General features: G+C 44.8%; 1 protein-coding gene and 1 long non-coding RNA gene across 3 annotated transcripts in view; one reads left to right on the top strand and one right to left on the bottom strand.

The window, feature by feature from the left end:
- Positions 1–12,909, bottom strand: part of YBX3 (Y-box binding protein 3) — a 92,277-nt gene extending 79,368 nt beyond the window's left edge. For both annotated transcript variants that reach the window (XR_009726767.1, XM_061362072.1), the window contains exons 1-5: positions 12,627–12,909; positions 8,895–8,958; positions 7,139–7,172; positions 1,723–1,812; positions 944–1,066 (exon numbers count right to left, since the gene is read on the bottom strand). Coding sequence is in view for 1 of the 2 variants with exons in the window: in XM_061362072.1 (XP_061218056.1) it covers positions 944–1,066; positions 1,723–1,812; positions 7,139–7,172; positions 8,895–8,958; positions 12,627–12,894 (579 nt within the window). In the remaining variant the exon portion in view is untranslated. The remainder of the gene's footprint in view (positions 1–943; positions 1,067–1,722; positions 1,813–7,138; positions 7,173–8,894; positions 8,959–12,626) is intronic.
- The window catches only part of LOC133217207 (uncharacterized), a 51,689-nt gene extending 37,460 nt beyond the window's left edge, over positions 1–14,229 (top strand). The window contains exon 3 of the long non-coding RNA XR_009726829.1: positions 13,872–14,229. This is a non-coding gene — a long non-coding RNA (uncharacterized LOC133217207). The remainder of the gene's footprint in view (positions 1–13,871) is intronic.
- Positions 14,230–26,629: the final 12,400 nt, after the last annotated feature.

Here is a 26,629-nt window from a genome sequence, read left to right as displayed (position 1 = left end):
GATGATCTTAAAGGTCTTTTCCAACCAAGCTGATTCTATTCTCTGATTCTATGACAACATTTGTTCCATTTGCTCCCTTACTGTCAACTCTGTAGAGCAAGATGAGAAGAGGGTTGTGTTGCTTGGGCAGACTTCCACCAGGGCTTTCCTATTGGATCAATCACCTATTTCTGAAAGTGATGATCACAGACTCAACTATTAAAGAACAGGTAATCAAGCCTGGGGTACGTTCCAGTTTGTTGGCTTGTTCCAGACACAAATTTAGCATAAGCATAATGTGCACAGAAGTAGTAACTGCTAGAACTACAGCTGTGTAGCTCACACTTACTTCTCCCTCTGCAAAAACCTGAAGGGAAGCTGCTTCTGGGAGATTGCAGATGTTATGAACAGTGGTGTAGCTAGTTTGAAGAAAGAAATAAAAGGCTTTATCTTTACACTGAACTGCTGTAGGCAGAGGTCTCTGAAGGGATGGCACATGGAGGTTTCAACTAGCTGGCCAAACTACTACCGTATTACACAAAAGTGATGAACTTTTAAACAAATCCCATTTTCAAAGTAGCCCTTTTCAAGTTATGGTTATACTACTTAGAATAATATAAATACTTTTCCTTGCTGCAGGTAAAGGTCATGGTGAACCACTTCTGTGTCTTACTCCTTTGTGTTTGTTCTTTGACACAGATACTTTTGACACCCAAAGGAATGCTTTTAGCACATTTTACACAAATATGCCAAGGAAAGGCCTACAGGACACCCAAAAGTAGAAAATATCAGTATCAGCATCAACAAAGGAGGAACCCAGACTACCACCACAGAAAACTCACAACTTTGTTCCACATTAGCTGTTTATTATATGCTAGTGCAGAACCTGTAGCTCCCTCTCATGAGAGGACTGCAAGACTGCTGAGGAAGTGGGATGACCACCACTGCAGAAATTAAGACTTACACTTCGAGGTGGTCCACGGCGTCGGCCAAAATAGCCACGGCGATAGCGGCGCCGGTCTGCAGCATAACGGCTGCCTTCTACAGGGACTCCATCTGGACCAGTGACATTAGCTGCTTCTGCACCCTGAAAAGCCAAAGGAAAGTCAATCAAGATGATGTGAGAAAAGAACAATCAGCTACAGGGAGAAGGTGAAACAGTTCCAAAGATCAGAGATTCCTTCCCTCCACATCGGGCAAAAGCAAGTTTGTTGTTCTCAACCCATAACGAAGAGTTACCAGAATTAAGACCTTATCAGGCAGGCTGAGTTAAGAGGAAAAATACAGAACTTTAAAGCAAACAAGCAAAACAAAAGGAAAACCAACCACAAAAAAAATTGGAAAAACTCAAAAAGCATTTGAGAAAGTAGAAACACAAAAACCTTTAAGGTTCTTACAGTTATTAAGCTACCAGACACCAAGACAAACTCTTCAGGGTAATATATTCCTTAGTTAATGTTTACTGGGCAGGCTGCAAGCTTCAAATGTTCTACGAAATAAAAATTACAGGTTCTAGAAGCCCTAGGATGTAGTAATGAATTCTTGATATGTATCTAAAAATATTTCTTTATGAAGCCTTTAAATACAGATCTTCCACAGAAAAGCTATATGAATGCCACCCACCCCAGGGATTAACAGATTAGACAAAAAACACCAGATACATTGAACCATAACTGTGTAACTCTTTACTACAGTGATGTTACCTCTGCTGGACTACAGCTCAAAGTCCCCATTATCTCTTACCTTCTCTCCTTCAACCACATCAAATTCTACAGTCTCTCCATCCCCAACACTACGCAGGTATTTCCGTGGGTTGTTTTTCTTTATCGCCGTCTTTAAAGAAAGAAGATAGAGAAAAATGTACTATTTCATCTTACCTACACATTCGTAGCCCTCTAAATGAGGGAAGGGCAGTATTCCTTTGCTACAGTCACACCACCAAGATATTTTAAACATACAAGTGCTACTGATCTTCTTACATAAGCTTTACTACACATAGATCTAAAGAGAAACATGAAACTTATGAAATTTTTAGATACAGTCTGCTAGTTGAGTATTATCAAAGATGATCAGAGTGCTGGAGCGCCTCTTCTACAAGGACAAGCTGAGAGAGTTGGGTCTGTTCAGCCTGGGGAAGACAAGGCTCAGGAGACACACCTTAGAGCAGCTCTCAGTACCTAAAGAGGCCTAAAAGAAATCTGGAGAAGGGCTTTTTGCAAAGGTACGTAGGCACAGGACAAGGGGAAATGGCTTTAAATTGACAGAGGACAGATTTAGATTAGATCTCTGGAAGTTCCTCCCTGTGATGGTGGTGAGCCACTGACACAGGTTGCCCAGAGAAGACGTGGCTGCCCCATCCCTGTCAGTGTTCAAGGCCAGGTTGGATGGAGCTTGGAGCAACCTGCACTAGTCGAAGGTGTCCCTGCCCGTGGCAGGGGTTTGGAACTGGATGAGCTTTAAGGTCCCTTCAAACCTAAACCACTCTGTGAGTGTGAGAGATGCCTCCTTTATTCCACAGGCCTTCCGATATGCAGTCAAAGTTTACTCCTTTCTCAACACAAAGTTTACAAACTGGCTGTTGCCCCAAGATCCCCTCTGTCAACCCCACCAAAGATCCAGATCAGCACATATTTCTGTATGAACAGTGTTCACACTCAGTGTCTGATCTCCAACAAGCTGTACCAAGGCAGCTCCAGCAGCAAGTGTGCCCCATGCCTTCATTACCACTAGGAGACCTCTACACAATCTACAGAAAACTTAAGAGCAGGAGCATTTTTGTAGAAGATGGCATTAACTATAAGGCATCAGGGCAACTCGTAGTAACTAGAGTAGAATTACTATAACTCTAGTGTAACATAAATAAGCATTTTACTACCTAAGCACTGCAAGGTTAAAAAAAAAAAACTTGCCAAAAAAATTAGGCAAGTCACTGAAGAACACAGGAATAGTACAAGAAGACAGAGTCACCAAGACAGAAACCCCAAAATAATCCAAAGCCAATATTGCTAATAGTAAAATGGTTGAAAACCTCCTCAGACTCCCAGGAACACTCAAGCCTCCTGAAGTAATTTTCAGTCTGTCAAGTACAGATGCTTTTCACTCTGGGGAGTATTTCCAGGATTCCACAGAAGGCAGTTAGAAGGGCAAGCCTACCATCTCTCAGATAAGGGTACACAAACTGGAAGAGGCCAGGGGAGAAGAAACCCAAACAAAAAATGAACTACACACACGTAAGCTAACCTAGCAGCCTGCTTTTTACTAAAGTTCTCTTAAAGCGAGCTGGTCTTTAATAACCCAAGTGTCCTTTGTTAGCATAAAAGAACCAGGTGCAGATCTAGTACCTAGAAGCACATGACAATACACTTCCTCCACTTTAAGAAACTGGATGCAGAGCAGAAACAGAAGAGAACTGTCACATTTGTTTGCAGTTCAACAAAAACAGGCAGAATGAAGACCAGCTGAATTGTTGCCTGTGCATGGCAACTGTATTCATTAAGTCAACAACAGCCCAAAAATATTTCCCACTGAAGGAAAAAAAAAAAGCTGAGCTTGACCAGTTTAGGAAAAGTATTCTCATTGTTGCTGAATAGTCCCCTTTGCCCAACAGGCCAGCATGCTCTTCTAGCCCTACATCAAGCCACACCTTTCCCTGTATCCCACAGTGTCTCTAAAAGGCTTAAGGAAGAATGGAAGAGTACATATATTATTGCTATCAAAGCAAGAATAACCCACGAGACTGTTGGTTTGGGATGGGGATGAGGATGTGCTGATACAGGAAGAGAATGAGCTGCTCAAGTGAGCTGTTCTGGGAACTACTTTAGCAAGCAGTGTCTCCCACCATCAGCTGAGACAGCTCTGTCTACTTTCTGCTGACCTACCAGTGTAACCACCCCATGTCTAAAAATCAGCTGGAACTGATGGCTTTTCCATAACTGCTGTATACTAACAGTGATTATCTTCACTGCAGAGTAAGGGTTCTGTTCTTTCACTATCACTTGTACTGAGAAACTGGCTCAAACTCTTCAGATTTGTGCTCTGCATATGACAGATGTCAACAACCTGTATTTTAGAACTCCTTCGCCTTCCGAGTGCAGAGGAAAAAACGACTACAAGATTATTCAGTAGAGGTTGTACTTCAGACTAATGAAGCTTCTCAAACATCCTCCAAGAAGGGTAACGGAAGATGAATTCAACAGGATTACACATGTTCCATTCCAAGTTTATGGACAGAAACTTCAGAAATTCAGGTTTGCAACTGACCAACCTGCCAGCTGGAGACAGAGGCCGCCACACAGCAGGCTGCAGTTTGTTTCATAAATGCAAACAAGAACAATTTTGCGTAAATCCTAGACTTCAGAACAGCAACTATACAGCTTTACTACTTACTACTTCAGCTGCAGGCAAACAATGCTGAAATAAGCTTCTAATAAGCCGATGCTCTAAGCTTGACAAGAAGAGTTTTACTCTGTATATCTAGAAGGGAGAGAGCTCTATTCTCCCCATTACTGTTTCCTGCAGGTTCCTAGTTCTTTGATTCAAAAGACAGGTGTTTTGTGTTAACACAGACAGACCTCAACAATTAAGACAAAGCCCTTCCTTTCCCAAGGGAACACTGATGAACAGCCATGAAAGTTTTCAGAGCTAGTTCAGTATTTTGCTTAGAAGAGTTCTTTTCATATCGTCCTACTGCCCCATCATGTGCACATCCAGCATTGCCACAGCAATAGCCAACGTTTGTTACACCAGTTACTGTGCATGACAAATACTATCCAGTGACAGTATGGTCCTCCTCACTGCTTGTTGATTCAAACTATGCCTAATTAAGCTGGACTTCTCTGGCTACTGACACTTTTACTGGTGTTAAACTGCAAGATCCTCCTCTCCCTTAGATACGCTCCACCCCACCAGGTGAATCGATCCCTACTGCTCAGAACACCTCTGACAGAATGCCCTGCACAGCACCTTGCACAAACCAACCAGACAAGGGTGCAAGCAGGACAGAGAAGGTGAAGAACTGCCCTTCGCCAAAACACTGCTTGGGTCCCCCCGCAAGACAAAGGGTTAATTCAAAGCAATCCATGCATGCCCTAAAGAGAAAAGCATTTTAATCTGTACTAGGTTTATAAATAGCATCCAATAGCCAGACACTGAGCGTTAACCCCCCATTCCAATCATGAGATCAGCCTGTTCTCTACCACTGCGGATGTGTGCAGGGGAGGCAGGGAGGAGGCTGGATCCATTCAACTAGGTCAGCCTTATTCTGAAGGGATTAGGCATGTAATCCAGCCCCTCCTGAGAAGGGTGCAGGGAGGAGGGGCAAAACCAGCACTAACCCTGGCAAGGGAGCTCAAAGCAGCAGGACCTTTGGTGAGGGAAGCAAATCCATGGCATAAGCAAACGGCCACAATCAGGAGCTCTGGCTATGAGCACATCCACATAAAGAAACAGCTTGAGATTAAAGAGCTGAGGAAAATCCCACTGCAGCCAACCCAGGCCAGAGCTGAAAGCATCTACTTTGCCATACACAGCCCACCAAGAGAGTTAATCAGATGCAGGCTTGCACATAATGTGGTATTTCCTAAATGTCAAGCCAGTTTTGCACAGTGCTCACTCCAAGAGGATTTCACCCACAGGAGATGGGGAAACAAGTCATCATCCCTCCTTTCCCCACACAAACCAGTTTACATTTAGGTGGATAATTTCCACTGCTGAAGGAGAAAACAGTACAGGCAGTAGTAGCCTGCTGCTGACCTTAACTGTTTGGGTCTCTGCAGGCAGCCTCCCCAAGCAGAATAACACCGATCCATGTTGCCTCTGTCATCAGCACAACAGCCATTTTCCAGGATATCTTTTCACAGGTCTGAAGGAGACCTCATTTGCCTTCAAAAGTTAGTTTCACAGTGCTGCCTACCCAGAACATGTTTCTGTTACTAGAACTTGCCTCAACCTCCACTTGACATGCTCCCATCAGGGCACAGATGCAGCAGCAGTACTGCCATGCACACAGCCATCAAGGAAGTAGACAGCCCACTAGAGATCAGAGCATGCACTGAGAACTCTCGATCCCAAGTCCACCAACTGAACTAGGAATATGTAATTGCACATATTTTCCAATACTATCTTTACTCATTAAGGCACTAGACTTACTCCCTTCCAGCTTCATCTGGTTTTATATATTTATATATATATTATATACTACACAGTTCCTGACCCAGAGAAAGTTATCATAGGCTACTTAGTCATGATCCCACAGGAACTAAACTAACTCTCAGTGCTGACTAACGTATGTGTCAAACATATCCTCATGCTTTGTGACCAACTATCAGTGCAAGTTTCCTAGCTACATCTGATGGAAATACTGCCACATACACCTGAAAAGAAAGCTCATCCTTTTAAGGATCACATGGGTCTGCATATATTTCATATGGGTCTGCATATATTTCATATGGGACAAAATCTCAGATGTAAAAGTAGATCTAAGCCAACTAGCCAGTTTACATCAGCAGAGAAACAGCATCCTCTGTCTTTTCACTAGTCACCTGCAAGCTGACAGTATAAACATAGAACAGCCTACTGATGGCTCAAAGGAAGTTAACCAGTGACAAGCTGCTGGGCAGCCTCCCTCTAAATTGACACACTTTGGCACACAGCCTTCCTCCTCTTCCTAAGAGCAGCTGCCTTGTGCAGCAACAGCTGATGGCAACTCAGGCTGGTCAAGAGCCAGACTAGATCACTTTCTTTCCAATACCACAGAGGGCAGACAACAGACCTGCAAACTAAGGGTAGAAAGAAACAGAAGACAGGGAACATGAGGAAGTGGGGAGGGAGCCATGGGACACAGACAAGTAACAACGTACTTACAAAACAGGAGTCATTTCCCCAGGGGAGGGACAACCAAACAAAACCACACCAAAACAAAAACCCTCCAAAAACCAAACACAAAACCAAACGCTCTAGTGTTCAAATCAGAGCAGACAAAAAGCATGAAGAATTATAATACCTACTCCTTCAATTGTAACTCCAGAGAGAAGAAAACATACCCTAATATTCCTCCCTGAAAACTTCAAAAGGCATGTCCAGCAAAATTGGGCAGCTGTTACAGAAGTTGCCTGAGAAACCTATCACAGCACACATCGGAGTACAATTACTGCTGTCTTACCTGATGAACAAACACATCTTCCTTGGTATCATTTCTGTGAACAGAAAGTGAGAAGTTGTAAGAGTTTAGACTGAGAGACTTAAATAGAAATCCCTGACTCCACAAGTGAAGCCCTCCTTCCCCCACCCTGTAGTACATCTCCTGGATGCCATACGTTCTGTAAAGGCTATGATACCAAGACCCTGCTCTGATTTTCCAGGGTCAGATGCTTGACAGCAGAAAAGACTCCCCAGCCTTCAGAAGGGTGAGGGGACAGGGAGGTTCTCTGTAATCTTCTGGCAAGCACTCAGTATTTTGTTTTGACACTGGACGGAGTTAATGACTGGACTGCTCGGCTTTAACTATATTCCACACCCCCACCCCCCCCCAAAAAAAAAAACAAACAAAAAACAACTTCCACAGGGGCTGCAACCTGAGCTGTTATCCCAGAGGTCAAGCAAGACTATCAACAGGACTGGCCACAGCTGTCAGCAGAGCTCTCCTTTCAGTGAAACTCAAAGCAACCATGCACAAGAGATGTCAGGAGAGTCCATCAAAGGGAGACCCAGACATGAATGTGAGGCTGTCAAGATCAGGACAGCCAGTTCAAGCTTCCACATGCAAAACAGGAAGATAGGTTTAATACCTCAGTTCTGTGTTCCCATGCAACAGAAAGACCCCACCACTTGTTCTCTCAACTCCTTCTTTGCAGAGGGCATAAGAGGGTTAAAGTGTTTTTGAAAATAATGCATTATGCAAAACTTGTTGCACTGGCCTGAACTAACAGCAGACTTCAGTTTAGGAAGAAAGATAATAAATTATTACACCATATCCAGCTGAAGACTCTCACATCAACTGCTACAGAAGACTTAAGAGTACTTTGCCATTCAATCTTTTCTTTAAGCTTACGTAACACTGGAGAGTAGTCTCCAGACACTGGCATTAATAATGTACCAGAACTGGCTTCAAATCCATGAAACAGGCTCTTCTGCCCTCTTCTACACTGTCCAACTCACCAAAACCTACCTGCTGTGTAAGTTGCTTCAAGGACTTGTGGGATAAAATAACTCATCAGGCATGTCTTTTGCAAGACAAGCATTCCCCATACAGTAGCTTCATTTTTCATAAAGCACACAAGATATTTTAAAGTTTCTCAAACCAACAGAGATTCCAGCCTTAAAAGCCAGAGTTTCCTCCAGTGACTTGGAAGTATGGGTCTTGTGCACCTAAGGTTGGAGTGTGGTCAGTATCACTAACAGCTACTTATTGATCCCATTCAGAGTTTCACTTGTGATCAGAGAAGGACAAAAACCAAAAAGACAACTTCTGTGAACCCAGGCATGGAACATCTTCAGTTAGATGGCATCAGAGAATCTCAATGTGTATTTACACTAGGTATTTTGACCGATCAGTTAACACTTGAATTTTTATCCAAGAAGTATTTCCCTCACTCTACAACTTATCTTGCACAGACAGGCAGTCATGAAAAGCATATAGTCATTAAAGATGTAGTAAAATTAATCATGAGAAACAAGTAACACACCAAATCTGTAACGGGTTTGACTCTTTGTTTTCTCCCCAGACACACAAACTGTGATGGTGAATGGGGGGTGGTTCCTGAGATAGAGCTGGTTGAATGCCTGGCCAAACCTGGCTATCAACAGCATAAACTTGTAGTCAGGTCTTTGGGTCTCTGCTACAATTATTAAAAGTATGGAATATTATCTGTACCATGACTCAGTACAGTACAAAAATGACTATCATAATCTAAACATACCTGTTGATAAAGCCATATCCATTTCTGACATTGAACCACTTGACTGTGCCAAGAACTTTAGTGGCTGGAAAGAAAAAGTTAAAGAAGTTACTCTAAAATATAAGAAAGCACAAGAATGTTACAAAAATACCTTTATCTAAGCTCCTGAAGTCAAAACCAGACCTAGTCTGTTACCTTAACACTCAAAGTCTACCTTTATCTCCCTCTTCAGTTTATACTAACACGGGATTGTTTTAAATGATGTTCTTCAGCCAAGAGTTTACCACCCAGCATCTAAAATGAAGTCCAGCTCCATTTTCAGAATTGGGAATCCATCTCCTCTTTTTTCATTTCTTATGCCAGAGATGTGCACTGATGCTGAAAATCATCAGTTCTCTTTAGGTTAGTAACTAGACATTAAATAGAAAGTTGTTTAAAAGTTCTTCTTTCACTCAGTTACTTTTTCTTCCTTCCTTGGAAACCAGAACTGGCCAGCATCACTCTAACTAACAAGACCCCACAAGAAGTTTCTGGGGTGAGTTTATTTTCACTTGTGGTGTTTTGGGGGCTTTTGTGTGTGTGTGGTTTTTTTTCTTGTTGTTTTTTTTTTTTTTTTGTTTAACATTCCTACTTCTAGAGATCTTCTCTGATTTACAAACTGATCACTTTATGTTCCAAGGCTTCTAGGATCAAGACAAGCTCTTGTTTCAACACCAAAACAGCACCTTGCTTAGAAACCAAACTACAGTGTCCTATAGGATGTGGCAAAACCTGTTCCTCCAACATATGGGAGCATGTGGGAGGAACTCAACAGCAATGGAGGTGGTTTAACCTCTCCTTCCCTCTCAGCAACTGGGTGGAGACTACAAACTTTTCAAACCTGTAGGAAAGGGAGAATTTTGGGTCCTAGACTTAATAATGTTACTTATCACACAGCATGACCACAACTAACTAATCTACATAGCACTTATTTGAAAAGGGTCTAGTCACCTACAGATGACTGCTTGTCCTGTTAAAAAAACCCAAACACACTACAAACAGGTACCATCACCTGCTCTACATCTGCATTACTCCCTACACATTCACTAGGAGATGACACAGCTAGACAAGACCTTTGGTCTCATGCAACACTTGTCATTCATGCATAGCCCGCTGACAGACAAGAGAAGCAACCTCTTCCTCCTTTCCCAAATGCAGAACTAAAGCAGGAATGTTTGCTGATAGCAGTCCATTGCAGTAGTGTTGCTGTTATTGAAGGTAATAACAGATCATTACTCACTGCACTTTTAGAAGTGAAGGTTTTGATCTTCTTTAATACTTTTTTAGTAGAAAATGTTTATATTTAGAATCAGCAAAACCATGTTAAGACTGAAACAGTTACTAAAGGGCTCTACCCAGTATAGCACCCATTCCCAACACTGCTTGTTCAAAGAGATCCACTGCCTAGCACTGATGTTTCACACAAGTCTTGAGCATCAACAGATATAGCTGTGCTTTCAGGTTTAGTTTAATGGGGACATCACTACATACACTTATTGCTACCACACAGGCACTGGATACATGCAAGAGCTCATGCACAGTGAAACAGTGGAAGAAGGGCAGGGGGGAAGGCCCAGAAACAGGTGCCAATGGCACATGCAGGTTTTAGCCTGCTTTAAGAAACAAGGCTAATACCACTGATTCCCGCACCACCATCCTTTCCCTCCCCCACAAAATAGCTATTGAATCTGTTGGCCTATTTCAATCAGATTAGGAAGAGGGCGAGAAGCCTAGGAAGCCTGACAAAAACCCTCAGAGTAAGAAAGCTGTCAGAAAGGAAAATAAAACTCACACTATGTGCCCAAATGGCTGCTGCTAAGTGGATGTCCATGCACACAGCTTCAAAGCAACAGTGCTCCTTTTGGACAGTCTGGCAGAGATCAGGGGAGTCTCCAACAGATTCCCTAAAATACTGTTCTGGAGAGATACCATTCCCTACTCACACCAGTTGTAGTCTCCCTCAAGCATCACCTTAAGGGGGAAAAAGAACCTCAAGACACAACAGCATGACACCGAACATCCACGTGGCCACGGTGTAGCCATTGTTAAACCCGAGCCGTCGTATCAGGGAGATGAGGCAAGGAGGAGGGCAAGCCCAGAGGGAGCCATAACCAGTTTTACACATGACTCCGAGAAGGTAGTTGATATGATCCTTCCTATCCCACCAGCAAGTGAAAGCCCACATATTTCTACAAAATGCTGTACTCTGATGCTATCAGGGGAAACAACCTATCCATGTCAAGATAGTCTTTTCATTAGTTTTAACAGAGCAAGCCAAAGCTTCCTGTGGCCAAGAGAGAAGAAAGTTGACTAACCTTTATCCTTATTCCTCAGTCAGACATTTAGATGCCCTGAGCAAGCATTAGAGCTTGTGTCTAAAGGAATATTTGTAATTATATTCACTTCAGTCTCTTCTTAAAAGACCATTAACACGGACATTTGATGTGGACTTGACTATAAGTTTATTTTCAATTAGCATTATCAATGATCATTTTCCTTAGAGCTCCCGATACAAAGCTTGCCTAGTAATAACACCAGTGTGCAAAACCAACACTGGCAGTTTTCTTTCCCCTGCCAGGACAGGAAAGCCATTTGTGCCTCCACTTGCCCCCAGCCCCAAGCAACAGCAACAGGTGAACAAAATAAGAACATTACCAAGAGTGACACAAGCCATGTTAAGGCTAGAAGCAAGACAGACACACTAACAGGTATGACGGGATGTGCCTTGACTGATTACCAACAAATCTGGTAACAGAGCAGGGAAAAACACAAACTGTACCTCCAATTTCTCTTTTGCTTGAATTCCTCCTACCTAAGCTGCAGAGAAACCCTTTACCTGGCTCCTCTGTCTGCTGCAGTAAGATCTCGGCCTTTCAGAAGGGAGATGCTGTCTTTATGAAGCTCAGGACTCTGCACTAGTAGTTAGCCCCAACTTTGCTCTTACTAAAGTCTTACACAGTTATCAACACTAAATCCCTATTTCCACTGCAGACTGAAGTACTGTTCTTTTCAACAGGTTGATCCTGTTTAATCACAACGGAGAAAAACCACTGCATTAGCTATCCGCCAGACTTGGGCACAGAGATGGCAACTTGACATTATGGCTTACCCTTTACTGATAAAGTAACAACTGAAAGAAAAACTGAAAAAAGAAAAAACAACAACCCACCAACACCTCTCCCCCAAAACCAACCACTAAACCTAGAAGCATTACTATAGAAAGCCTCTTCACACATACAGAAGTTGTGCAAAGCCCGAAGGGGGGGGGGTGTCACACAGGGTTTGCCGGCAGCCCCTTCCAGGGGAGATGCCCCAGCAGGACACGGAGCCACCAGCAGGTGCCGGGGAGTCTATCAGCATGGCTGCACTTCACTCGCTATCCCCTCCCAGCACCGGAGCACCGGCGGGAAAACGGACCCCGGCTCTTCTCCAGGGCCGGGCTCGCCGCCGCTGCTGCTGCACACAGGTGCTACCGCCCAACTCGGAGTTGGCGTCCCGGACAGGCGCCGCTCGGCCCCCCCCTAGCCAGGGGGGAAGAGGAGGAGGCACGGCCGCCTACCCCGAGCGCTGCCTGACTCACAGCCGCGGGGGGAGCCGCCGGGGGGAAGCCGGGCTGGGCCCCGGGCGGCGGCCATGTGCCATGGCTTGTGGGCCCCCCCCCCCCGCTCCTGTCGCAGGTGCCCCGGGAAGTTGGGAGCAGGGCCCGCCACTCACCCAGCACTTTCTTCTCCGTCTCGGCCACGGCGGTTGTGGGGGTAGCGGCGGCGGCAGTAGCAGCAGCAGCAGCGCCGGGGGCCGCCTCACCAACAGCCGTGCTCGGCGCGGCGGTGCTGACGGGGCTCTTGGGCTTGACGTCCGGGGCGGCGGGCGACGGCGGCGCAGGGGCTCCGGCCGGGGGAGCGGCGGCTGCGGTCGTGGTGGTGGCCGTGGTGGCCGTGGCGGGTGCCGTGCTGGCGGTGCTGGTCTCGGCCGCCTCGCTCATGGTGGCTGACAGGCGGGCGGTGCGTGGCGGGCGGGTGCGCAGCCGGCGGGTCGGCGTCCCTCGGGCCCGCGCTGGGTCTTACTGCCCCCAAAATGGCCCCGCCGAAGTTTTAACACAGTCAGCGGGGGCTGGCGCCGGCACTCGCGCCGCCTCATTAGCATTTAAAGGGACCGCGCCGACAGCGAGCGGGACTCGAGGCATGGGGAGAGGTTTCTCCGTGGCGGGACGCATGGCATGGCCTGGCATGGCATGGCGATAGATAGGAGGGTGAGTGTCTATGCAGGTACATACTTGGCCGCGTGTGTACACAAGAGTGTGCGGACATGCGTGGGGCCGGAGTGGAACGGAGCTCCGCGCCTGCCCGCCCGTGGGCACACCCCAGCGTGCCCCTGCCGCCGTGCGCACAGGGGGCTCGGAGGGGCTGAGCTGTCGGTCGGGCCCGCACACGCGTGGAGGGACGCGGCTGGGCGGACGTGTTGGTGCGTGGGGCCGCGCAGGCGGGGGGTGTGGGTGCAGGAGTGAGCGTCCTGTGGGGGACAGACGCGTGCTGGTGGTGGGGGATGCATTCGTGGCGTCACTGCTGCGCAGGGCAGTGATCATCCGCCTGTACCGGGCACTGGTGAGGCCACAGCTCGAATCCTGTGTTCAGTTCTGAGCCCCTCACTACCAGAGAGACATTGAGGTGCTGGAGTGGGTCCAGAGAAGGGTAATGGAGCTGGTGAAGGGTCTGGAGAACAAGTGTGATGGGGAACGGCTGAGGAACTGGGGGTCTGTGTGAGTGTGTGTTTAGTCTGGAGAAGAGAAGGCTTGGGGGGGGGGGGACACCTTATCACTCTCTACAACTGCCTGGAAGGAGGATGGAAGCAGGAGATGGCTGGTCTCTGCTCCCAAGGAACAAGTGACAGGACAAGAGAAAACAGCCTCAAGCTGCACCGGGAAGGTTCAGACTGGATATTAGGAAGAACTTCTTCACTGAGAAGGTGCTCAGGCATTGGAACAGGCTGCTCAGGGCAGTGGTGGAGTCACCGTCCCTGGAAGTGTTCACAAACTGTGCAGATGAGCTCCTCAGAGATATGGTTTAGTGGTGCTCTTGCAGTCCTGGGGTAACAGTTCCACTTGATCTTACAGATCTTTTCCAGCCTCGTTGGTTCTATGATTCTTTCCTTGTCACCTTTTCCAAGTTCACACTTTCTCTCCTGTAGCACTCTCCAGTTTGTATCCCCCCCACACCACCTGATTTTCACTCCTGCCATACCACTGCTGCCTCATTTCCTTGACACTGCCAATCACATCTTCCTCACCTGCCTCCCTAACTCTTCTTGCTTTTTACTGCCCTTTCCCCAGTTTTTGTACAGCCTCCCTGGGTGTTCTTCTTTTTGTGCAGTCTTGCACACTAACACCCATCTTTCTTCCATGCTACCATGGCATCACTTTTCCTAATTGCCTCTGCCTTGCATACCCATGTTTCCATATGAGGTGAATGCCTGAACTGAAGCCTCATGCACCCAATCTTCTCTACTTCCTCAAAGTTTTGCTTTGCTTCTCTATATACCTGAGCACTCCAGGAGCATGATCCTGTTTGTTTTTCACTTTGTACCCCCTCCTAATCTCCTCCTCTTGGTAATTCCTCAATAGCTCTCACAACAAGAATAAAGGTCTTTGGAGGGCATCTCTTGCTGAACATTGCTCAGGTAGCAATGCCAGCATCAGCTCCAGAGTGGCCCCAGGTGAAGTGTTCAGTAGGAAAGCACTCCTTAGGGTATGGTTTTAACTGCATAAGGTCTTACCTGCTGGAGCTCCTCAGGAACCTTGAACCTGGGGTTGATAACTCATAGCATCACAGAATGGTTTGTGTTGAAAGGAACCTTAAAGTTTATCTAGTCCCAGGCCTCCTGCCACAGGTTGGAACTAGACCAGGTTGCTCAATATCAGAGCCAAAAGAAAAAGATGCTGCAAAGGTGTAATGTGGACCCACACACAACTGTGCACAAGCTGTGGCTTAGCTACTTTCCAGACTTATAATGAACCAGAAATTCTAGAATTCAAAATGCTTTTGGAGCATTCAGGGGTATTTCTACCCAGGCAGGCATCACTGCCCCCGGTTCATTTACTTACACCATTTCCTAAACCCTGGGTGGGAATTACTATTACAGCTCTCCTCATCACATTGCACTGGACACATGCAAACAAAAAAAATACTTTTGTCCTACAGTTTTTAATCCTCCACTGTTAATTTCACTATTAAAGATTATTTACATTACTGTTATTAATATGAATACTATGCTAATTTTCTTATTTTAAGATTTTGTCACTTTGTGTCCTCTTACATTTTCAGGGTATGTGAACATTTCTAAGAGGATGCTGACTTGAATGAGTTTTGAGAGGAAGATTTATTATGCTGAGTCAAATGCGTTATCAAAATTCAGCCACTGGCATGCAGTTGGGACATCAAATTTATTTTCAATGACATTGTTAATTAATTTTTCTTCCTCAAGCTAATTTTAGACTTTTACTGAAAAGCCCCTTCAACAAAACCCTACAGTGTACAAGCCATTGAAATGTACTGTGTTTGATTCCATTCCTTTGTAGAAAATTGGCAATGTTCTCCTCTTGGGTTTTGTTGGGGTTTTTTTCCAATTATTTTAATAATGAGAAAATGTAAGAATTAGAAAGTAGTTTCATTTTTCCTTTTCTTGCTGACAACTGGTAATACATTTCCTTTCAAACTCTTTTCAAAAATTATGTTGAAAGAAATTAAGCCACCAACTTGGATAATAAAAACATGTAAATCTTGCATGTGAAGATTAATTTCTGTACCTCTACATTTGCTGAATACTTCCTAGCAACTACTTGTAAATAACTATTTTATACAGTTTAGAACAGTACAGAGTCACAGATTGGTTGAGGTTGGATGGGACCTCTTGAGGTCATCTGGGTCCAACCCCCTGCTCAAGCAGGCCCACCTACAGCTGGTTGCCCAGGTCCATGTCCTGGCAGCTTTTGAGTATCTCCAAGGGTGGAGACTCCAAACCCTCTCTTTACTGTGAGTTCACCTCACTGTAAGAAAAGTGTTTCTCAATGCTCATAGCAAGCATTTTGTGTTCCAGTTTGCATCCATTGCCTCTGGTCTTGTATTCCCTGACCTAATCCTCTTCCACCAAGGGTACATTTTCCTTGCTCCAGACTTTCCCTCTGATCTCAGGGACCTGGGATTCCTGGAGGCTGGTCTTGCTAGTAAAGACTGAAGCAAAGGTGGATTCAGTACCTCAGCTTTTTCCACATCCTGTGCCACCACATCCAGATCTCTGGTCTCATGCAGCAGTAGGCTCACATTTTCCCTAGTCTTCCTTTTGTCACCTATTACTTGCAGAAACCCTCCTTGTTGCCTTTGACACCCCCCACCAGATTCAATTCCACTTGGGCTTTGGCTTTCCTAACCTCACCTGTGTGTGCTCGGGCAGGGTGTCTATATTCTTCCCAAGTTAGGCACCCTTGCTTCCACCCTCTGTATGCTTCCTTTTTAAGTTTGAATGGGCTTCCCTTTTTGTGGGCCAGGAGTTGCTTTTGCCTGATTTCCTGCTCATCAGAATGGACAACACTTGAGCTTGGAGGAAGAGATTGCTGAATGTTGATCAGCTTTCTTGGGCCCATCTTTCCTCCTACAGAGCGGTATCCCATGGGTCTCTCTTGAGCAAACCTTTGAAGAGGCCAAAGTCTGTTGTCTCTGGAGCTTTTTGTCCTTCATTTTGTCAGGATCTCATGGTCACTGCAGCAAAGGCTGCTTTCAACCTTCACGTTCCCAGTGAGTCCTTCCTGGTGACTCTGCTTCCCACATCATTCTTACTATAAAGCCCTTCTTTACCTGGTCAGCCATCCTGCTGGCAAGGATGCCTTTGTCTTGCTTAAATGAAGTGGATCCCATCCCTCCCAAACAGATGCTGATCCTCAAAAGAAGTCCCCTGTCATAGAAACCAAAACCCTGTCACTGACACCAGCTCCTCAACCAGTTGACACACAGTTGTTTCCTCCTCACCTCCTTTCCCCTGATCAGCAGGGCTGAGGGGAAACCACATCCTTCTGACCTTGCAGGAATACAGGAAATAGCAATCTAATACACTAAGTTGCTCATAACTTAGCCAAAGTGATAGCTTGGACTGAAATTTGTACTTCTCGTTTGAAAAGTTCAGCTAAAGATGCTAAAGTCCTGACAGTGACACTTCCCTCATTTGAATTTGGTTTAGGACTTGTCTTTATGAGTTACAGTGACTCTGTGCTTTTGAGTGGAAAGTTGAAATTTAGCTGTGATAGAGGTGCATGTTTTACAGTTCCTATTGGTAGATGCACAAAAAAGCACCCCTCAAAACTACTAGAAATCAAATTTCACCAAATAACGAACTTCTGAAAAGACATCTTTAGTACATGGTCAATAGAGAAATGATCTGAAGGTGCCATCTGGAGGTGTGCCAAGCATGCTTCAGTTCCTCCTTGCTGCTTGAACCCCATGTCTGTCACTCCTGCACAAGCACCATGGGACACTCCAGCTGGGGACCGCCAAGCAGGTCAGCCTTGCAACTGAAATTCCTCTGTGTGACTGTGGCATCAGTAATCAGCATTTGGAGAGGACTATCTTGGTGGTGCTCTTCTGTGTGCTTCCTGCTGCCCAAGTTGTAACAAGGACAGGAAGCAGAGTATGGCTGAGGAGCATGGGCTACACAGAATGCAAGACCAGGGACTGAAACATCCAGGGTGAAGACACTTGTCAGAAGAGGAGAGGCATTGGAACAGGCTGCCCAGGGAAGCAGTGGAACCACCATCCCTGGAAGTGTTCAAAATCCATGTAGATGAGGCTCTTAGTAATATGGTTTAGTGGGGTAACAGTTGGACTTTATGATCTTGAAGATCTTTTCCAAGCTAGTTGATTCTGTGATTCTAAATACTGAAGGCAGAAGCCAGGAGAAAACTGTGGCTGTAAGAGAGCAGGAAGCCCTGGTGATGGGTGTTTATACCCCTCTGATACATACTCCATGGGCTTTGCCTTTTGCTGCTTCCACCCAAGTGGAAGATATTCAAGCTGAAGCCCTGGAGAGCTAGACCTGCTTCTCCCTTGTGTTAGTTACAGTGGCTGCGTGGGACAACAGTGCTATTCCCCAGAATGGGGTTTGTTGCTGTTTTACTTTTGGAAGAGAACTGAAACCCAACAACAAAAGACAGTAAAGGTGCAAATCTAGTCAAGGAAAAGTTAAGAACCACTAAGAATGCGATTACTTGTAATCTTGAAGTTCAGCCCCCTTAAGCATAGGGACAATTATCTATTTCTTAATTAGATGATCACATATTCCTCTTCCCACAGGATCCTTTCATTTTTCAGCAAATGAGCTGGTTTTCAATAGTCCCTTTCATCCTCCTCACTTGATGTGCAGCTCAAGCTATGATTTATTAATGCATGTTGCATAACCCTCGGACTAGATGCGTAATTATTAATTCCCTTCTTTCTTCAGGATCCTATGGGGCTTTTACCTCTGTGTACCCATGGATCAAAAATATTGATAAATTTGTTTTATCCAGCATCATGTGCAAAGAGCTGGGATTATCATCTGCATTCTGGGAATGGGGAACAAAGGCAGAAAAAGAGCTACTCCTTTCAAGTATCTGCTCGTTCTGGGTAGCTGCCTTGAACACACATGCACTTTTTTTCCAGATAACCTGCTGTTTTTACAAGTTGGGTAGGAAATGGAACACTTGCATGAGGCTGGGACATATGGCGTGGGAGCTATTTTATGGGGCTATTTTATGTTCCTGGCTTCTGGGGATTCCCGAGAAGGACTTTTCATCAGGGACTGTAGCAATAGGACAATGGGTGGTGGGTTCAAACTTAAAGAGGGGAAGTTCAGGTTAGATATAAGGAAGAAGTTCGTTACTGTTAGGGTGGTGAGGTACTGGAACAGGCTGCCCAAACAAGTGGTAAATGCTCCATCCCTGGCAGTGTTCAAAGCCAGGTTGGACAGAGCGTTGGGTGACATGGTTTAGTGTGAGGTGTCCCTGCCCATGGCAGGGGGGTTGCAACTGGATGATCTTAAGGTCCTTTCCAACCCTAACCATTCTATGAATTTCTGTTGGTGGACTGACATCTATGAAGTTTTCATCAGATCCCAAGTGTGCCAAAAACTGGGTAGCTGACTCGGCTTAAATATATTGCTGTACTACTGTGCAAATATGACTTTTAATGAAGAAACTGAGGAATGAGTTAAGCATGTGCTTTCCAGCACTGTTGGGCTCAGTATCCTGCTGCACGTTATGTGGCAGAAGTGAGTCAGCCTTCTCCATTCCTGTTTTCTGGATGTTCCTTCATATTGTTGTTCCAGCCAAGGCTTATTGTGGTGTCTTAGGGGTTAAGGTGACATAAGACACATACACAATAGGTGGTGTTATTCTAATGGAGTATGAAGTATAGCTGGAAGGACCTTATCAAGATAAGGAATTAGCTCACTGAGGCACTGAATTGTGTAGTGACAGTTACACTGGCTTGCTTCCGGATCTTTGTTTATTTACCATAAAAAGACTGGATGACAGCCAGCTGTTGGCTCTTTAAGAAGGCAAAGGAACAAGATGTCTACATTTGCAAAGGACATTACAAGTTGTAATTTGTGTTATAGTTGCAAACAAGTATATAACACGGGATCTAAATTTCAATGCAGAAATCCATGCCTCAGCCACAAACACCACACCACAAACAACACATTCAGGAATTCAACTGTACATATAACAGAGAGACTACACACAGAACTATACAGCACATCCTTTCTTAGGTCACAGGTGAATGTGCATTTGCCTGCATTACAAAACAACTCAGGTTGGCAGAACACCTCCTCACCTCCCTGCTTGGTCAAGTTAAGACAAGCAAGCAGCCACAAGATACCTCTGTGGAGCCTTGATCATGCTGAAGTGGGGAGCTGCTCCCAAACCCCAGGCAGGGGCTCAGCATAAGCAGCTCGGCTCAGTACAGCAGTGAGAAGGGTTGAGGTGAAAATGTAAGGGAGAGGTACAGAACATGCTGCACTCCCTAGGGGCTATGAGAACAATCTTGTGTTCTCCAGCATCTCTCTTGGGAATGGTCTTTCCCTTGCATTTCAGGGTTATTTCTGAAGTCACGATCATGGACTGCCATAGTAATCTTTTCTAAAATGATAATCTTCCTGTCACTATGGAGAGTACAATTGCAGTGAGGTTTGTGGGAGTATGAGTGGAAAAGTGTAAAAGGAATGTAAACTAGCCTCTGACACAGAGTAAATAACACACTCAGAGAACCATGTTGCTGAAGAGTATCTTCTACTTTGTAGAAAGTGAGTTATGGAAGTACTATACTAAGATTAAGAATAACAAGAAAATAATAGATGCAGAGGAGTGAGTCTGCCCATGTGAGGAGTATCTTCTACCCATGCACTTTTAGAAAGTGCATTATATGTAAGTGCTATACGAAGATGAAGATGTGCTGTGACATCCACCTATAGCACTGGGTTCTCCTTTCGTCTCTCAAGGCAAAAGAAGACTGTAGAATTAATAAATTCCTTCTCTGCTCCCAAGTATGCCATCAGCTTTTTTTGTTTCTTGTCCTCAGGGTGTTTCATGGAAAAAATATGTGTCAAAGCAGACTTGGACACTGTGATGCAATTCTTAAGTCTGGGCCTTCCTCTTCTGAAACAAGCTTTCTCCTTTTTCTAGGGGCCTGCTCCCGCTAGCTGTAATGTAGCATATGACGGCACATGCCTACAAGGAAAATGGGTTGTGAGACACAGTGAAGATAGTTCAAGGTTTATACCTTAAGTAATTAAAGATTTTTAAAAGTTAAAAGTGGCAAGTGAAGAGGGGAATTGTCTGAGCCAGTGCAAAAGGTTTATAATTGGGAAGAAAGCACTGGAATGAAGAAAAATTATCCTGGCCTGTGGGATGGGTATCTGCAGGCAGGTGGTAGCTGTGTTTGCCAGAAGTAATCATGCTGCCAGCTAAGTGGTTCAATACTTTGTTCATGAAACCAAGTGTCAGACTCTGTGGGGTGGCAAAAATCCCATTTAATTTAAAGCTAAATTGCATTAAAGCAAACCAGAGCTTCAAATGCAGAGAAGAATCCTGCTCTGCCAAGAAGGGAAGTGTCTAAGGTGTGATCTGCTACAGTGCCTTTTCAGTAGGCATTTATGAGACCCTGTGAAATGCATATGTTGCAGCCTGAGCTAAAGTTTGTTGGACTCGCAACAGCTCCCAGTGAACAAACAGCCCAAGACAGCAAGACTACTTTTTTTGGAGGTTGTGTTGCACCAGCATGGAAGAGGCTGGATTTGCAGCCTGCTTGCTTTTTTGTTATGACACTGGGAGCACCAGTGTGGTCAGGTGGGCTTACCTAATGGTTGCAGGTAAGAGAGGAGAAGAAATTCATCAAAGGCCAAACATAATAAAAGTCCATCCAATCTTGCCTCCCTTTATGATCAGCAAAAATCAAAGCATTAACCTTTTCTGAGTGATTTCTGCCTGACTTACTGCCTATCTGATAATTTGCAAGACATTGCAGAGTTTGAACATTACCTGCAGTTTCCTGGAGCAATGAAAATAGCCAATACCCAAATGATGTTATTGCCTGACAGCACATACAAAGAGAGACACACTGCAGGATGCTGCTGTCCAACAAGGCAGTTGCTTTTCTTCATCTTAGAGGGTGTCAAGGTGCTTCTTGGAGCCATTTTGCTAGTCCTGGCTGCAGGTAACAAAACTGTTACACTCTGAGACTGACTCTCAAGAGGTATGTTGGCCCCTTTTATAAAGCTCTGTTTTAAATCAGTCTTTGGGAGGGTTGTGGGGTTTTTGTTTGTCTGTTTTTAAACAAAAGCCTTGCTTCAAAATAAAATAATCAATTCCCTTTGTTTTCAAAATGCTGGAAAGCAATACTTGGCTTTTGCGGATTATCTTCTCATTTCTTTAGCCATGACTTCTCCTTCAGTATGGCCCAAGCTCACCGTTACACAAGTACTATGTTTCTTAGTTAATCTATCCCAAAAGCCCTCTCTGAGACACTGCTGTTCCACCCCATATGAAGTCCTACACGTCTCATGAGGGACCCTGCCAACAGAAGCAACTCAGATCTCCTGCCCTAACCTCTGACGGTTTGTGATTATAGCCTTTTGGGGGTGAATGCAGCCATCCTTATGAACATGAGGGACATACCTTCACTCCACCCCACTGCTGCAAGAAGATGTGAGGCAGTGATGGATTTACCTTCCTCTGAAAACATGATGTATTTGGCATTGTCTGAGGTAGTAAAATGCAAACCAATTTTTATTAAAACAAATCCCATTCCCCTGCCCTAAACCCTTTTCCTTGCTTCTTCCCAGGAATATCCAAACTCAGACAAGAAACCTGAAAGGAGCATTGTCACATGCAGAAAGGCTGCTACATTGCCTGCACCTTCACCTTTTGATCCAAAAAGCTAGTGGTAACTCAGTATGATTTGTCTTTGCTGAAGTGCTAACAGGGAGTCAAAGGGATTTAAAATGGAAAGGAAGACAGACCTTCCCAGACCAGCAGAAATACTGGTTTTATCAAAACCTGTAGCTTTTAACCAAGTAGAGTAAAACAGACACTTATTCAAGGTCCAACAATGAAGCCATTCAGTCAGAGACAGTAGATGGCAGTAAAAGGCGGGGAATAAGGAAGATTAAATGTGGAATTGGGGAATAGCAGGCAGGTTCTCATTTCAGTGCAGAGACCTCACTAACCTGGTACCATACTTTGTTTGCAGGTAGGAAGGTGGTTTCTTGGAGAGCCTTTCTTTTCTTATGCCTCATAATTTTTTCCGTAGGTTCTGTGGACACTCAGGAAATGCCAGTGTATCTGTACCGTAAATTTATGTTTTCAGGATTTAACCTCTCAAATAAGTTCCCCTGGAGAAGAGTTGCAAGCAAAATGTCTGTTTCGTAGGTAGGATGAAGTATCACTATCATTTTGCATTAGCACCCAAGCTGCTGAAAGTCAGCTCCCTCTCACTGGAGCCCCAGTAACTGGTGGGTATGATCCACAACAGCTCATGAAGAAAGGGAAGACTACAGCCAGCTGACATGCAGATAGGCAGCTGAAGTAACCAAGAGCTCATTTGTCCACAGTAACGTCTGCTCAGCATTTGGATTAGCAAATTGAATATGGCAAAGAAAAACCATCCCAGGACCTTCACTGAGTGTAGTGATCAAAGCTCAGACTGTGCACTTTAATACAAAGCAAAACCTTGTACAGCAGAATACTGTGCAGTCCTGCATTATGTGAGCTGAATGAAACACTCGGCACTGTGGCCTGTATTAGTTGTCATGCCACCCTGCAACAACTGAGCACTTGGAAAGAAATGATCTTTAAGGCCCCTTCCAGCCCAAACCATTCTATGATTCCCACCTGGGCATTAAGGGCCATGACTGTCATCTGTCATGCTGAGAGGGGTGCAACATGGGAGCACAAGTCTGCAGGGAGTCCTAGACTCTGCATCATCACCCTGGCTCTGCATCATGATCACATTATATCCTTAGGGAACATATTAAGCTCCATCCCAAAACTAGTTTGTTCTCCTTTTCCATCCCATAAATGTCCTCCGATTATCACCTGTAGTATCCCATACTGTGCTCTAGCAATGACACATATGGTAGTTCTATATATTCAATGAACGTAATCATATTTTTATTATATAATATGTAAAATATAGAATTGATGTAATTATTCTGATTAAAATTCCTTAAGAAGTCTAAATACAAATAATAAAAAGTCCAGTTCACATTGGAAGTGGATTGACACTTCTCACAGAAAAAGGCTTCCGACAAGTAAAAAATGAATTCACAGTTCTCAAAATCTAAAACTTTTTCAGCAGATAAAACATTTCAAAGAAACTTTTGCAATGAAAACCGAAGAATTAATTCTACTGAAAGGTTTTATCAGAGGACAGCTGCTTAATCAGAAGCTGTATGTAACACCTAGAGGAAATAGCATCCTTCGCTGGGTCACCAGCAGCCACAGAGACTCCTGGACTTCATATTCTGCTCCTGTCCCTGCTGAGAGTGTGGAGTCCCTCATGTCATGGCCCTAGGAGGGTTTAAATTAAACTAACCTCTCACACACTGTGTGAGGCTCAACTTAAGTTTAGTGGCTTCTGCCCAGTATCCTAGAGGGGTATGTGTTCTCTGAAGACTCTTCAACAAGGCCCTCTGGTAAATCCCAATTTGTTTGGATTTGCCCTTGAAATGTACTGTTGTTCCTTTTGTCCTGCTTTTCACAACCATCACCATTTCAGAATCACAGAAAACTTTATGTGGGAAGGAGTTCATGTAGTCCTGCTCCCCGCTTAGAGCAGTTTGATAAAGTCACTCAGATGTTCTTGTAGAGCTGGGAAATCTAATAAAATCCTGTAACTAGGACAACAGAAAAGCACAAGGAATGGCAAGGAAACTCTTTGTTGTGGCAATTTTTTAAGTGAGAGCTGAAGGCATTCACTGACACAGTGTTATTAACAGAGTTGTGTGGCCCCTGTTACAGACTCTGTAAGGAGCTAGTGTCAGCTGCACATGTGATACGTATAAAGTATGACCAGCATTTTGCATCATGCTTGTGTAAAACATAGATTGCATTGTATAAAGCAGTAATGCACAGAGATACCCAGACAGGTATTTAATGCCAGTAGTGACTTGTCTGCTGTTTAATACCATGACAGCTGTTACCAGGTTCTGTTTGCTGTCTGGTGGGAAGGTGACTTTACCTTGCCAGGTGCTTTCTGAAATTGACTTTGGGGATCTGCAGTTCTCTGGAGGAATGTTAAAAGTGAATACCAGATTAAAGTATGAATCACAGGAATCTCTTTTGGGGTTGGGCTGCAAGGTTTGCATTTGAATTGGATCTGCCTGGGGATAACTTGACAGTGCTGGTGCAAGGATTTTAATTCAGTGGAAAATTGTAGCCTTAAGGTCGTATAAGTGGCTGGACAGCTGCTGGAAAAGGGTATCAAAACCTTCTGGTTTGATCTACATTTGTATGTAAGCTGAATAAACACACTTCTTCAATTTCTGTACACAGAGAGCCATTCAAGTCTTCTGAGCTCTGCAGCTAGTTGTTTTTGTGGGTCCTATGGTAGGTTGTTCCTGACATGGAAAGTGGAATTGGGAAGACAAGGAGCAGAGCTTCAATGGAGAGGTGGAGGAGAGAGCCCAGCAGGGTTGGATGTCCTCATGAGCGTGGTTCTCTTAAGAGCGTGGCATCTGCTTTCCACTGGCACAATCCTCCAGGAGCAGCTCCCAAGCCGACCCTCAAGTACAGCAGCAGTAGCAAGCCATGCTGCGGCAGGCAAAGGGCCTTGGCTATTGCTGCTCCAATGCACACAGTAAATGTGTTGTTAGCATCTGAACATAGTAAATGCTTACTTTCCTTGTTTTTACTTTAGTGCTTGTCTGCACTGAGCAGCAAGACACTGCATTCTTATGGGTGAGGGAAATCTTTACCCAGGCGTACAGCACCATCTCACAGCATCCAGCATTGCCAGGACACAGTTCATGGGTAGCAAGGCTATTCCTCTGGTGAGCTCCATCAGGCAGGGTGTGAGCTGGTGGAAACAGCCTTTGACGACCAGCTTTAGCCAGATGCTCCTTGGCTTTCCTTCACAAATCCTACAGACCTTTGGGAAGGATGTTGCTCCCCTGAGGGTGCAAGTCTCCATATGGATTTATTACGTCATGATATTTTCACCAAGATTGAGGCTTTCATTTAGAAAAAGTTATCTAGAAAAAGTGGTTTCTAAATGTTCTCTCTGAAAAGACAACATGGGAACCCCACGAAGAGCTGTATGGATAGGTTCAATTGCTTGAACAGAGGCATGTTCTTTCATCTGGGATGATCTATTTCTGACACAACTCCAAAGAATTGGCAGACATTACACGGGATTTACAGGAGACTTTCTCCCTTCTGGGGAGGGCACCAGGAGGCTATAAGGAAGACCTAAGTGATACAAGATGGCTCTAGATGTTCATGTTTAGGCATCTTACCAGTAAACTCTACTGAATGGCTATTCCATTCCGTCAGGAGAAGGTGTTCAGGAACGACTTAGCTTCTTTCAGAAATGAACAATTTGGCAGTAATCCAGTCCCCAGAAGGCTTTGTGCCAGGTTCTATTGCTGCTTTTAGCCTCTGTCTGGCTTCAACCAGGCAGTACACTGCAGACAGCCACCTGACCATTGCTCTGTCTCTGGCCACCATGGGGTTCAGATGTCAACCTAGAAGTCTGGGAGCTGGGCTATGAGCCTGGGCATTTATTGCTCCAGAGCTGAGGTATCTACAGGAACCCCAGTAACTGCTCTGGGGTGTCAGACCCTTTGCTGCAGCCACAACCCAAACCCTTGTACCTGAGCTGAAGCAGTTAAGCTTGCAGTGACCTAGGCAGGTAGGAGGTAGAGGGAAAATGAAATGTCTGGAAACGAGAGGGGAAGGGAAGAGTAGAAATGGCAGAAGAACTTTCCTGCATGTGAGTGCCATGCAATGGTCTGTTTGGTAACTACCACACCCTGCTATGTCCTAGAGCTATTTTTGTCTGATGACACTTCTGTGCTGACTCATCCCAATACTCAGCTTCTGACACACGCTTATGAACCACCAGGCAAAATATCCACCCATACTCATGCTTTATCTCCAGACCCACTGTTCTGCCTATAATGCAACAGTGCTTTAAAGCATG

This window comes from Neopsephotus bourkii, unplaced genomic scaffold (genome assembly GCF_033783945.1).
Source record: "Neopsephotus bourkii isolate Nb327-2 ecotype Australia unplaced genomic scaffold, CSIRO-AGI_Nbou_v1 NB_107, whole genome shotgun sequence".
NCBI classification, from domain to species: domain Eukaryota; kingdom Metazoa; phylum Chordata; class Aves; order Psittaciformes; family Psittacidae; genus Neopsephotus; species Neopsephotus bourkii.
The sequence above is the reverse complement of the archived record's forward strand: the minus strand, read 5'-3'. Positions and strand labels throughout refer to the sequence as shown.